The sequence below is a fragment of the Agrilus planipennis genome, unplaced genomic scaffold (assembly GCF_000699045.2).
Source record: "Agrilus planipennis isolate EAB-ADULT unplaced genomic scaffold, Apla_2.0 scaffold113, whole genome shotgun sequence".
NCBI lineage: Eukaryota > Metazoa > Arthropoda > Insecta > Coleoptera > Buprestidae > Agrilus > Agrilus planipennis.
The window spans coordinates 524,942-540,535 of NW_020442452.1; the positions used below are offsets into that span (position 1 = coordinate 524,942).

General features: G+C 33.7%; 1 protein-coding gene across 2 annotated transcripts in view; it reads right to left on the reverse strand.

Moving 5' to 3' along the window:
• The window catches only part of LOC108737026 (sodium- and chloride-dependent transporter XTRP3), an 86,972-nt gene extending 75,450 nt beyond the window's left edge, over nt 1–11,522 (reverse strand). For both annotated transcript variants that reach the window (XM_018469671.2, XM_018469672.1), the window contains exon 1: nt 10,706–11,522. In XM_018469671.2, the coding sequence (XP_018325173.1) occupies nt 10,706–10,997 (292 nt within the window). In that variant the 5' untranslated portion in view covers nt 10,998–11,522. The remainder of the gene's footprint in view (nt 1–10,705) is intronic.
• Between the last annotated feature and the right edge of the window lie 4,072 nt (nt 11,523–15,594).

Here is a 15,594-nt window from a genome sequence, read left to right on the forward strand (position 1 = left end):
CTTATTAATTTTTATTGTAATGGGTCTCAATTGTTGCTGATGTTTACTTTAACTGCGCAACAACCGGCAGTTTACATTCTCCATCGATGTAGCGACTGAATTCATTGCATAGGTATAAACCTACATTGTCAATTGAAGCTTAAAATCGGATTCGGATCCTTACAATTTTTTGTCCCTTAATCGTGCTGCTGTACTCGTCATGCAATTCCCTATAGCTTCTAGTTGATACATGACAAAGCTTGGTTCTTTTTTCATAAACACGCTGTATTTGTTCGTTTTTACCATGTATGCATTTTTATACACTTTATTTTTGATAAATTTTGCTCATTGGGAATTATGAAACGCGTAGCAATACAACAAAAGTTAACTTAATTATACATAAATTTATGCAGAATACTTCTTAGTAATATCAGCTAATATATACTTAGTATTACTTATTTCACAACTTTATTTATTTCTTTCCAAAAAAACAAATATAATATAATAATAAATAAGTGTTTGTTTATATTAAGTACTATTTAAAAATGTTTCACCAAAAGCCAAACCAGAAATCAATTTCGCTAAGAATACTTCTTTTTTTCCAAAATTAGTTCTAGATCTTTTTATTCACGCAAATAGAAGATTATCTATAACTCACTAAAGGCTTTTTCAGTTAAATCTTTCACCTTCTAATTTACGGACCCGCAGTAAGCGAGCGTGCACCCCACGCGGGCGGTACGTTCAGTGGGACAGCAAATTCCCATCGTTGTACAGTTTTTGCAAATGCCATTTAGAAATATACTTACAATTTTAAGTATTAAATGACAAATTGCCGTTTTGAGATGTTATACCCAAAAACTGACCCATATAATATTATCAGTACTGAAAAGTTAGAATGGGTCGAATATATGAAATTTTATGTTGAAAAAATAAAAAAAATTCATTTTATGCACAAAAACTAGAAATATTCACTAAACTTCAATTTTCTGCGAAATATATAATTTTTAATATCGTTAATCGTATTATTTCAGTGTAAAATGGATATATCTATAATATTGGGGTGATATTCCTAATAATAAAAAATTCTTTTACATAAAATCCCAACTCTGATTATCGGCTATTTCAGCAGAACTCTATCCAAGCGTGAAATATTGCGTAACTATTAACCGCAGTGAAAAGCGTGGTTTTTGAGAGAGCTTACCAGCTGTTTTAATATGGTTACTAAATCTTTAGAACCCGGAGAATCAAGTAAAAAAGCTCCAGGCATTGAACGCCAGGCTGGAAATAGTCATAAAAATACCTATTAATACCTATTCCTTATACCGAAGACCATTGCCCAGTGTTGGCACGTCGGGGAGCATGAGGAAGTTAGAAGGATAACTGTCGCGGATGAGCAGAAACAACATCGCGGAACAACAAGACGCGGATTTGATCTTAAGGTGCTTAAAAAATGAAAACATCCACAAAAGTGAAATCGTTATAGGCCCAATATAACTCCACTATGGAATAAGTTAGTCTTCTGAAGCGAGTGATAGAAAGACAGGATGGTATTGAGAGCAGACGTCACCTGATCATACCTGCTTGACGGTTCTTCAAAAAGACATGAACTGCACGAAGGATTAGTGTAGTGTAGGGATCACAAAAACGACAGCGTGTTCCCATGATCCATTATATAATGTTGGGAGCCTATTTGGGACCTGTCATAAATGTCGCATGAGTGTTTACGAAAACTGATGATGAAAATAAGTACATCCTAGTTCTAATATTATTTTACGAAGTGAGTGAAATCCTAAGCCCTCCCTAATCATACAGCGGAAAAGCTCGTCAAACATATATCTCCAAAAATCAGATAGACAGAGGTCATTATCTGCTATTGATTCTTATGGCACGCTGATCGTCAATTCGCAAAATTACTAGACAAACGCCAGAAAAAGCAATGTTTGATCGGGAATTATCATATAACTTAAATTTTTGCTACTAAGTACTTTCTCGTATGGAAGTAACTCTCGACCGTATGAATTACACTTACTACTTAAAGATCTCTATCGTATGAGCTACTTACGCTACTAGCAAACGTGCGTAAAAAATTATCAAGAAACAGTCCTTAATAATAAAAATTATCCGTCACGCGACAGTTTTATTACCACATTATAATGAATATAAAAAAAATTGTTTGATATCACATCAGTTAGTTTTATGAATTTATAAACTGTTAAAATTCATCAAAATCGTGATCTTTTANGGATTCTGGTTAAGTAGTATCCACAGATCATCACAATCATTAACAAAAACTTGTATAGATAAAATTCTAGAAACTAATTAACGTAACATTATTTTAAAAACGTACGATTAAAATAATAACAATGTGGTGACATTTATTATTAACAAACACTTTCAAATAGCAACAGTGAGAAGAAAAATTGGGAGGTTGGGCTGATCAAGAACTCAATTTTAAGGTTTTCAATTATGTTTAACTACAGCTTTTACTGCTTTTTCCAATACCATTTTGTTATAAGCAGTAATAAACTGATTGTTATAATTATATTATTCCATCTACAGACCATGCTTTCAAACTCTATACAGTTATTGTTACAGTTGTAACTGTTATTTTTAATTGTAAAATTTCTGAGTTATATTGCAGGCCTGGTTTGAAACGAAGAAACAGTGGTGGAACAGCAATATTGTGTCAGTGAGATAAATACAGCCGACTATGACGAAATATGCAAAAGTTAGTGGGTAAAAAGTAAATATAAAAGTTTTAGAATTGACTAATAAAATATAAACTCCTCATTAGGCAAGTTTAACGCCGGGGAAGCACAGTGGACCTTCTGAATATGAAAAAAACCTAAAATCGTACACCGACCATTCCAAACTTATTATACAAAAGGAGGAATGCCCTCGGGATTAAGTCTGACGACCCTAATACTTATACTAAAAGAGAGAAAAGAAGCAATTCACCCGAAATGTCTGCTTAACACCATGAAGAAATTGTACAAAGGCGTGGTTAACAAAAAAAAACTAAACTAAACTTTTGGGTGTTTCATTCCCACCAGCCAGTAATGCTGGTGGGCGGGCAGTCCCTCCGTACTATGCCGAAAGGTAGGGCGGAAGGCCCTCTTCAGCTTGCTTTCAGGAATCGTGGGAATGGGTGGGTGGTGGTTCGGGTGAGAAAGATGAGACGGACGAAATGAAGACAGAAGAGAATGAAAGTGTACAAATAATACCATTAAACCAATTCCTTAACCCCTATCCCGGTATGTTTGTGTGTTTGAAGAAGTTTCACTTCAGTAGCGTGTTGTATAATTACACGTTGTATTTTTTTTTTTAGTTGTCGTCGTGTGAGGGTTGTCACGTCTAATTTTTTATGATTTTGTGTGTGTGATTCCCTTTTCATTCTTAGAAGTTTGATTCCGAATTTTGAAGAGATACGCACTTGCACGATTGTCTGTGACGGAGAATATGTATATATAATTGTGCCTGATGATTAACCCCCGATTTAGGGCGGGCAAACCGGAGAATTCGTCCGAGGCGGCAGTTCCAGCGGGCGCCAAAATCATAATATAATATGGTTAGGTTAAAAATAAGAAACTTACTATCCAAAGCACCTGACATGTGACGCACGCTGTTCTATCAATTATTCATTTGATTTGAAAACGCCCAGTTGGTTTTTGAACCCATTCTAATGGTTCATTTTTAAGAACTTATTTGAAAACATTTTCAAATAGTTATTCTGAAGCGAAACTTCAGCAAACTTAAAATAATTAAAACCTATTTGCGTTAAACAATTAATTACGAACGTATATCTGGCCTAGCGATCATAGTCTTTGAAAATAAAACTGCCTTTGAGATGGACTTACACCACCCTACTCTTCGTGCGTCTGAGTCCTCAGTCCTTATTGCAGTATATCCTCAGTCCTCATTGCTTCTCTAAGATCGTTCAAAAGAACGGCAGGGACGGGAGGATTGTAATTCTTCGAACTGCAATACTCGTATAATATGGATCAATTTTCCTTAAGGTAAGTCAATTAATCTGTTTCTGATACTTCGTATTGTTGTTCTCTAATTACATTAGACGCACCATGTAGATGTTCAAAGGTAAACGAACTAGGACAAAAGTTTCGACTGTGGAAGCAATTACAGTAGCAAGTATAAATATGTTCCGTAAATAACTTGAACTTCAACTTTTGTTGAAGTGGCTAATATTGTCCGCCTGCTAGGAAACCCTTTATGATTCAATGACTAATTTTGTTGAAGTTGGATTAACAGTCTGTCCAATTGCCAAACTAAATTGTTTATCCTCGTCTTATGAAATTATCCTGGAGCGATGAACTTTAACACACATCCTATAAGTATAAAATACTGTGCTGTAGGAATGCCAATGATGTAAAGTAAAATAGAATATTCTTCAGATTTGATCACGATTACATAATGGTTCGTATATATGCATAGTATATGCTGGTTTGACCTAAGAAGACCTAAGAAGTAATTTGGCTTTGAAACCTGTGCAATAAAAATGCCTACAACAATCTTTTGATAATTCTGTTATGCCTTAATTTCCAGAAAACTAGGACGGATAATTGCGAGTTATTAATTTTAAGTGGGGTTTGGCTCCCTCCAGGGTGAAGCAGTTGTCGTAAACGACAGGAAGGGAGTTCTATTGAATGGAACATGTCTTGTTTAAAGTTTTCTGTCGAAAGGGGGTTTACTATTTTTGTGTACCCTAAGTAGGTTCAACCAGCAAAAAAACTTTACCTTTCGTAATGAAAGGAAAAACCTGGTAAACGTCTCTATCTCAATTGAATAGGAATTAAGCCTTTCCAATATCAGGATATTCGCAATCTTTGGCAGCGCGCAGTTAGCCTCTATACTGTATTTATCTAAAAGTTGGACTAGAGTTATGTGCTTTCTACATCGCTCTCACAAACTGTAAGTTGGTACTACATAGACGAGAAAAAAAGGAACAGTGCTTCCTTAAAGGTAAGTAATTACTGTCGTGTTATCATTTTGAAGTAAAATATAATGTTCAAACCCGAAGAAATGTAATCTTTAAAAGCTGCATTATACGGAATCGTCTGTGTCTAGAACAGTGCTGCAATAACCATCCTCTGAGGTTTTCATTTAAAAACATCGGATAATTAAGTATGAAAATATTACCGTTGTTTCAATTTTGTTCTTGAATGGCTCCATTTGTCTTAGATGAGTTAATCCTGTCTACAAAACTTTACTTGGATTAAGTGAGTCTGTATTAAGTAAAAATTAGTGACTAGGGTGTTTAGATAAAGCCTTTATTTGTGTATTTGGTTTGTGATACAGGATCACAAAACCACTTTTCTGAATACCAGGATTTTGCGTAATACGATGTCTGATTTCTACTCACAATTAGTCTGCCGCTTGGATATACATATTCATAACAATATGTATCATTTCTTTTCTTTTTTTTTTTTAATGGGTGACCGTTTAGTACCTTGCACTCTAGTTTCAAAAATGAGGAAGATTTGTGAAGGTGACGCCGAGTAAGGAGTATAAATATCAACAGAATTGTGATAAGTGTCTTAGAGCAATTTAATAGGCTGTTGAAGTGATTAGCCTGAAAACCCTGAAAACCTGGCATTACGCAGGCATTTACTACCTTTGTAGGTAGAATAGATGAAAATTGGTGAATGTAATGCAGGTCAAGAAGTACGAATACCAACAAAGTTGTAATACAAACTTTGGAATGTAATCGCAATTTTGACTCGCCAACTTCCACTTTTTGGAATGACACTAGACTGGGGAAGATTCTGTTGCGTCATCTCCCAGGGGTTTATTAAGCCTAAGGTCTGAATAGTAGGCGAAAAATAATCCCCTTTACAATTCTTTGGCGTCGGCAAGCGACGGTTTTGCTTTAGAATCGGACACGCTACAAGAAAAATATTCCTACTACATGGTGTTCAATATAATTCGAAAACAGCAATACTAAGTATAATAACAAAATCGATTGTTTTGGAGAAAAGAAAGCACGTCGTGTAATGCTGTAGCAAAATTAGAGTCACATAAATAAAAAGGTTAAGTAATAGATAAAAAAGTGAAAATTCATTGAAGGGTTCTTACTGTCCTGTTCACGAAAAATGTCATCCATTATATATTTGTGTCTTTCTTAACATTTATATAAAACATAAACATAAACATAAAATTTATCTCCAACGCTGGAAAGAGGGGGCACCACTATCAAGTTTCTGTCCCGGTTCGAAAAAATGTTGATGATAGTTGACTATCGGAATTGAGACTCATTGTGGGGTTTGCAAAATTGTCGAATAACATCTTTTAAATTACTTACTAGCATAAGCCTTTATATTGAAAGAATTAGATACGATTTTTGCTGTAGCCGAAAATAAGTGAAGATACGTAAAGATAAAGTGCTTGTTAGAATAATTATCAATTCGAAGAAATGATGCCGAAATGCATGTTCCTTCACCCCTGTACGCAAACAGTACGCCACCATATTAAGTACGCAATTAATGTCATGACGGAAACAGAAGTATATTTTACAAAAAAAAATTGAAATACAGAAGGCTGATGCTGATGTTGATTACAACTCTTTTGAATGAAGTTTCGTCTTATTAAAGATTAGACACCCATCTACATTCCATTCCGAAATATTTGTGCTCAATTCTCACTGTATACTAGTTTAGAGCGAAACAACGGTCATCAAAGAATTGAAAAATCAGAATATGGCAGTAACTACGAGACAAACACATCGAATCAAACATAAGAACCAGAACATCAAGCAAATAAATGAAAGCAAATAACGGAAAAAGTGCCTCAATACAGTATTAATCCAAAGGAAACTCAATTGACTTGAAAAATTCACTAATACATTAGATCTACCATCTCAGAAATAAATGACTAATTGTAAGACACTGTCAGAAAGACGTTCGACAATCAGATAACGCAATAAGAACACATTGAATAAAAAGATTAGAAAGAAGACAAACCCAATAAAGAACATGTTGATAAAACAAAATCAAGACCTTAATGCTTCGGACAAAAAGTTAATGGATTATGTAGCTAGATATAGTAAATAATTCATTTAACTAACAAGAAGAGAATTTTCTAAGAAAAATGGTGAGAAAATTGACAAATTTGAAAGATGCTTAACCGAAATGAGAACTTGAACAGTGAGAGAAAAAGAGATATTTTGATTTGAAGAAATATGGGTAGATAANTAGAGACGATACGTCGGTGCTAGTTTTGTTATAATAAATCTGTTTTAATCCTCATCGGCTCTGATTATTTTATTATAAAGGGGAAGAAATGGAACACTGTACTTATTTAACTCACTTTTATCGTAATAAAGTCATTATGTGTAGTAGTAAATTGTTTGATTATCTAAGACATTCGATAACCGGCACTGCACTATATCTGCAGTACACACTACGTTGTCAATTCACGCACAGGACCGACTTCGAATTGTAATTCGTTGTGGTTTTCTTAAAAAAAGATTTTGCCCTTAACCACGCTGCTGAACTCACCGTGTGATTCCTTACTACATCTTACACCCTCCAATGCTCCACATTTATTTCTTTTATACTCTGTATGCAGTGACCATAATATACAGCTTTTAAAATAATAGGGAGTTTGTAATTCTAAGGGTTGAATATTAGATAATTCTTAGTTAAATTAAAATTAAACTCAATTTAATTAACCTTAAAAAAATATAATAATTAAATAACTTTACTCCTATGTACAACCGAAGAAAAAACATTATTATAAAAAATTTACTGATGATGTAATATGCATTTAGTGTTACGGATTTCTGAAAGTTGTCAATTGCATGACTTTACCGAGTCGCAATCAAAAGCATTACCTATGGTTTATTCTGAAGGTATCGCCTCTACCTCAAATGTCACTAAAACAGTTCACCTCACACCTAGAAAATAGAAAACAACAATTTATCATTGGAATACTAAGCAGGAAACAATTAAAATAAGCATATCACCCTATGTCGAACAGTATTTATATAATTGGTATATTGGTATTGGAAAGTGTCACAAAAAATTATATCCAAAAAGTTTTTATTACTTATGCACCGATAGCGCCTAGGCTATCCCCATCTAAACGATTTTGCTATAATTGAATACCCATGTGACACGCATCGATCACCTAACCACAATTTTTTACATACTGGTAAACATTAATTCATTTTGATTTTACGTATAATTATACGACATTGACTTATAAGACAAATCTTTACCTATTGGGATCCGTCAAATGGGAGGAGCCTAAAAACATGGCGCCGATTAGGGAAAATTTATCGTAGTTCCTATAGTGTACCGTGCAATTTCCAAGTTTTTAAATTACGATAAAATGATAAGTATTGACACAATATGTGATTGGGCTGACACAAAGCCTCGGAAAGGAAATTTCGTTGAAGGTGAGCGTGTTTTTAATGCCAATCACATTATAAAATTCGGAAATAACAAATCCGGAAGCTAGCCTTCAAATTCCGTCAAGTTTACTGCCTACTTTTTACAAACTTCGGATTTAAAAAGTGATTCACGTTATATAATTGGTGAGGTGATTCTGGGTGATTTAAGCAATATCATATCAATGACTTGCACGTGCAAAGCCGATTTAAGAGAACGTTGCAAACACATTATTGCAACTTTGTTGTATTGCAGCAGGTAGGTTCTTAACCTCAAAATACTTATATCGTATCATTAGAATTGTGTTAAATCAATTACACAGGAATAAATAATTTCTCACTTTATAATTTTAGTATGATTCTAGTTTTAAATATTAAGGTTATGGCTGATGGTAAATACTTGCTGAAATATAATCATGTGCATTAAAATGACGTGAACAAATTTTTATTCCGGAATTCACTTCTTTGATACCTACTGCTTTCATCCAAGCTTCTATTAGTTTACTTTTTTCTCTAATTTTCCGAATATATTTTTTACATATATAAAACGGTTAGTTTTTATTGGAAAGTAGTTAATGTAGGTGAAGAGTGAAGATCTATGTCTGAAGTGCTATTGCAGCTTTTCACTGAACATATTAACTTTTTATTTGATTTAACTTTAGAAGAAAACTTCGTCGACTCCATCATCAAAAAAATTTTTACTTTTTTAACGTGTTTTATTATTTTAATAAACAATTTTACAATTTGCGTGAACAGTTCCTATGTAAATTTTGCCCTCATTCGAGTTATAAATTTTGCCACCAGATGGTGTATACCCATTTGACGGATCCCAATTGCCAACAAAAAATTAAATTTGGTGATTTTACATTTTGAATTAACTTTTACCCACTACAGATAACCTCAACTTAATGAGTAAAAATTGTTCTTGCTGTCACTCCCTCGCCGGGAATCAATCCCGGACCCCTGGTTAGGTAAAAATTAATTCAAAAATATTAATTAACTAATGCATTGAATTTTAACCCTACAAAAATTCAAAACGTCTCATTGCTAATCAAATTAAATTTCAACATTAATTTTCTCAAACAGTGTGTTCGGTAAAGATCGAAAAAGGAGGTCTCCCCCACCACTGTACCATAAAAAGTTCGTGGTGGTCTCACCCCTATAAAAAGTTATGGGGGTTAGGTGATGACCCTCCACCCCGGAAGGGGGTAGGGGGGATCGAAAGAGGGTGGTCACCTGAGTANTAAAACAAATGAAAAATACATAAAAATATCGAGAAAGTTATATAAAACATTATTTAGGTAAATATCTTTATCAATAGGTTAGGTAAGGCTAGGTTAGGTTATCGGGTTTTGTTCAAGTGACCACCCTCTTTCGATCCCCATCAAAATAATCAACTTTCAACCCCTATAACTTTTTATGGGGGTGAGACCGCTGCAAATTTTTTATGGCGTTTTACTCAGGTACCCCCGAAGGGGGTGGGGGCCGTCATCTTGACCTTTACCGTGTGTTCTATTCAGACGCACATTAAATTAAACAAAATTAAAGATTCTTCAGGAAATGTAAAGGAGTGTTTAATGTGTAGGCAATAATTTCTATTAAACAACGTTTCGTCCCCTATATAGATATATATATCATTGGATATTTACCTATTACATTTTTACAAAGTACAATATACAGTTTACTAAAAAGTGGAGTATTTAATAACAATTAAGTACATATTTATAAAATCTGTTTCCAAAATAATGTTGTGAATGTACGCAAAGATAAAATGTAAGACGACATAGGTACATGCATACTATCAAGCGGACTTGAAGAAGTCCATATAAAAGCGAATAATGCGTTGTACGTACAATTGTCAAGCACATAGACATTAAATTTTGATCTACATTTTCTGAAATTATCATTGTGTTATTATAATGAATCTGAGTCAACATTTTAATTGTGATATTAACGGCACATCTCTAATTCAATGATTGGTCGTTCCAAATTGTGTTCACTAAAATATATATAACTGAAATACTTTTTTACATTGTCTTTAGTTAGTTTTTGTTTAGTAAGTGCAAATGGCAACAAAGCCTGATATAATTTCAAATTACGCTATCAGAATTTTGTTTATAGGTACCTACTGGACTTTTATTGTTACAACTTTACTGTTTACCTATTTAGTTTAACATTGCGGTATTGTTATTAGGTACCTTGGAAATTATTGTATAACAATTGAAACAATCGTATTCAATATATCAATTAAATACATATGTACAATCCAGAAATACAGGTTCATAATTCTTATAAAAGAAATTGATAGATTTAATACCTCACCTCCACCATTTTGTTGACAAAGATAAGGAAATCGCCAGATGTTTCCCAAACCAACCGAATATCCAATAATGGACAAGAAAAATTGCATTTTTCCAGACCATGCCGCCCTGTCTGGATCAACTTCATTAGAAGCACTTCCTCTTGAGATAATAGATCCGCGAGATCCTTGTAATACTATTGTAACACCAGGCTTTCTCCCTTCAAGATTTGTGGTGCGTGAACTATTTAATGGCGCAAGTTCGTGACCGTTACGAGCAATTTCAACAGCCTTATTATCCGTCATATTTGGCATTTTATATTTTATATTTACTTTTGTTTATTCGTTATACTTCTTCTTTATAATTTTCTTTGCGATTTACTACCAGAACATTATACGTAGATATGTTCAATAATTTGATTACTAATTCCAAGTACTCTTTACTGGTAGCCTATTATTGCAACTGTTCATCCATTTAAAGATAACCAATTGTACCTCATTTTGTTCCTTTTTTCCGATTTCTTCGACAAAATGAATTTGAATGCAAGCACACACATTAATGTTTGCTAGATGAATCGTTCACAATTCTTCCAAAACACTGACGATGAATATCAAAGTTCATAACTTATAACTTCAATATTGCACAACATCTCAATTGAAAATAACTTTTATGATCTATAAGGACTATGAAAGAAGGAAAATGCGCGTGTTTACGTAATAACCAAGTCTATTTCTGTATCTTGAGGAGACCGATGCCTATACTCTTTAATATCACGCGAACTGCTATAGAATTCGGGCACAACACGGCGTCGCGTCGGCTGTAGAACAGAAAAACCTCTAACATAAGTATTGATCGTCAAAGACTGACGCTTAATATACTTGCGCCGTACCCGCCAGTTCGAGCTGGCACGGAATCGTTATAGGTACCTACAACCCGAAAAAAGTTTCTATAAGGGTTGACCTTGTAGCAAACCGAAATCTTATTACTGTAATTACTTATCTATATTCGTTTCTGCAAAGTAAAACGATCTAAGTCTGTTATTCTGTTCATGTGCTGTATTTACAGGTTTATATTCCACAAATTCACATGAAGAACCTCTTATTATACCTACTCTTAATTCCTAAAATACAATAAAATAACGTTCACTTCTAGGACATATGTCTCAGCTCAAAATAAAAAGTGAATTACTCCATATGCGTCCAAAACGGGATACTCATTAAAATACACTGGAACCTGATAATAACGTCATCGGTTATAACGACAACTCTGATGTAACAGTTCCGCTTTACCATTCAAACCAATTCTAAAAATATCGGTAAAGCTACAAGACTCTCGGCATCCCACTCGGTCACATCAAAAGTTATCTGCACAATTTTCTTCAGTATCATTTACTAGAGAGGCCTGGCTACTTACAACTGATGGAAAATTCCATCGTTTATTGCCTTCACCACAAGGAACACATAGTTAGTGTAAAATGTGTTTCCGAAGTTGTTCAGCAATCCTTCGCTAGAATGGCTGGTCCAAAGCGAAAGTTATATTTTTTGAAGAAAAGTGGCTAAATATGCACTTTTGGTTTGTAGTATAGTATTTAGTAGTATTATTCATTACTAAATTTCATTTATACAGATTTTACCAAATGAAACTATTTTTTTCTAATGTCAACTAAATAGTCGCTCGGCGAATTCTGCCGTAATGCTAAGAGGATGGTTTATTTTTGAGCGTGCGTTCGAACCGCTATACATTCGAATCTGTTCTACATAACCTAAGACCTTTATATGAGAATTCGATTTTCTATAGAAAATGTCTATATATTTTTTTCCTGTTTACTACCGTTTTCGCTACATAAGTCTTAAAAATCAAAAAAAGCATTTTGCAAAACCTTAATGTTCAATAAACAATAGTAGCAATAATTTCCAAGTGGCCTGGCAATTGTAGGTAAGAATAGAAAACGATACTCTTTTGATATTATGTGAAAAGACATTTGCGAAAATTCTTTTTTGCAGGAAAATAAGCTAAACTTGTGTTTCAATTTTTCCAGTATTGGTAAGTGGTTTCTGATAGTCCTTTCTCGAAGTAATTCCAAGTTACAAATATCTTGATTCAATTTTTTTCAACTTATCTCCTGCCGTATTTGGTTTGTCAGGATATTTTTCGTTAAAAACACGTCATGTTCGAACAACAAATTTGTTACATTTTCTATGTATATGTAAAATAAATTTGAAATTTCAGCTTTAGATTTTTCCCTGTATAAATTTCGAAAACTAAAAATGTTATTATTGAAAATTGTTTTTTTATTTTTAAAACAAAATTGAAGATAGTTGTTTATTTCCTAAACAGTCTAGGTTTCGGGTAGGTTCATAACATAAAACTTATCCTTAAATTAATTAAGAATTTCAGTGATATAGATATATTTAAAATAACAAAGTTAGTTCCTATTTCCGGTATAACCAGAAGTTTTACTTTACATTACATTAAAAGTTCATATCAAGTTATTACAAAAGTCAAATTTTCAAAATAATATTGAAGCTATAACCTAGGTCTACTGTATAGATCTTCATCATTATAAGGTCGTCAATCCTAAGACTGGTTGGACACGTACTTCCACTCTTTCCTATCCTGTGCTAATCTTCGCATTTACCTAAATAGGTAATCTAGGTCTACCTCTAGCCCTCCTAACTCCCGTTTCTGCCTCTAATATGTCTCTGACTAGACCTTCATGCCTAAGAAGGTGTCATATCAACCTATCTCGCTTTTTTCTCATTAACTTTCATAGAGTCCTCTGTTCTCCCATTTTTTTTAATACCTCTTCATTTCAAACCTTCTCTATACACGGTATCCTCATAGATACCGGAAACAAATTTACCAGTACATATTTTCAAGTTCTTTACTTCATTGTATGCTTTGCCAGAAACCTCCCTATAACAAAGTATGCATACTATAATATACTGGCACGTCAACATGTTAAACTGGTTGAGCTTTTTTAATGGAAAGATTAATAAAGCAGAAGTTGATAAACGTCCATGCATAAAATCAAGATGAATATTGCTCTGCATTGTCTTAATTCTATAATCATCTTTTTGACCTTAAAATGCACTACTCATACAAAAATACATAATATTGTACAAAACTGCATACTTGTTTCTGTCACGATTTTTAGGCTCCATCTACCTGGCAGGTTTCAATTTAATGTAATATAATTTTCAAGAACGTATTGTATACTGAATAATCGTGTAATAAATCAAAGTAGACGAAAAAGAAATATGTATGTAAATAAAGTGCATTAGAAAATGCACGAATTAATGTCGAGTATATTTAGAAGTGTTCAAGGAAATGAAATAATGGCGAGCATTTGCAGATGAAAACAAAGTTGTCACGGCCGTTCATCTTCATTTAAACAATTCTTACTCTGCAATATTACTATTTACTAAACATATGAATATACAGGGTGTAAGAGAAGTAAGTGCGGAGTTTGAAGGTGACAGGGCCCTATAAAACAAGAAAATCAGTAAATGCTCGTACGTTCATCATTTTCAAAAAAAACATAGTTGAAAGTACAAACAAATGCAATTATTTTCGGGTTTGAACCAACCATGTCGCCGCTGTAAAGAACGAAATCATTCATTTTATACCACACGACCACCAAAATAGTACAGGAAGGAAAGAGTAAACGAAGAGTTTCTGCATCCTTATTATTTGCAACGGGTGCAAACCTTACTTGAAACTGATTTTCAGCCTCGAGTGGAGCGGTGTCGAAAAGAAATGTGCTGCAAAGCCTATTTTTTTTCATAAAGTTTTGTTTACAGATAAATTTGCTCCACGCGAGACGGAATTTTAAATTTTCACAATAATCATTATTGGTGTAACGCAAATTCGCTTGTCGTGCATCATTTAACAACGGTTTTCGGTAAATGCATGATGCGAAATTTTCGGAGATCGCTATTCGGACGGTTCGTTCTACCTGCGCATATAAATTGCGCCACTTATTTGACCTTTTTAACAGAAACTACTAAATGTATTTGAGAATGTACCGTCGCAACTACGTAAACGTCATGTTATTTTAAAATGATATCCACCCCTTCACATTGCAAGAGCAAAGCGTGAGTTTTTTAACGAGCAGTTTCCTGGACTGTGGATTGGATTCTCTGTCTGGGGGCGAAACAGTGCGTGTACCAAACCCCACCGTACAACTCTAATATGCAGCCGCATGATGCTCGCTGCAAGTGAAATACATTTTTGAGCAACTCAGAGATAATTTCGGTAAACGTATTTTTGTAGTGTACATATGTATGTACGTATTTTTAGTAATTTTGTTTCCGGAACCAGTACCTTCTCGATAATAAGCGGTAAGTTCATTTACAAGCAAATATCAGTAAATAATTATTTTTTGTGGGATAATAGAGCTATTGGAGATCCACCCAGAAAAAGAGTAACCCGCTTGACAATGCTTATGTAACCTACATTTTTCCTTTCTTTTGTATGGTGTAATTCAGGTAGCGACAATAAACAAATCTACTTTTTTAATAAAATCGGGGACAAAAAGGATTTATTATAATAAAACTAAATAAGCAATACGTTGACAATTTAAAAAACATACCTTGAAAAAGCCTCAAATTAGAGACGATACGTCGGTGCTAGTTTTGTTATAATAAATCTGTTTTAATCCTCATCGGCTCTGATTATTTTATTATAAAGGGGAAGAAATGGAACACTGTACTTATTTAACTCACTTTTATCGTAATAAAGTCATTATGTGTAGTAGTAAATTGTTTGATTATCTAAGACATTCGATAACCGGCACTGCACTATATCTGCAGTACACACTACGTTGTCAATTCACGCACAGGACCGACTTCGAATTGTAATTCGTTGTGGTTTTCTTAAAAAAAGATTTTGCCCTTAACCACGCTGCTG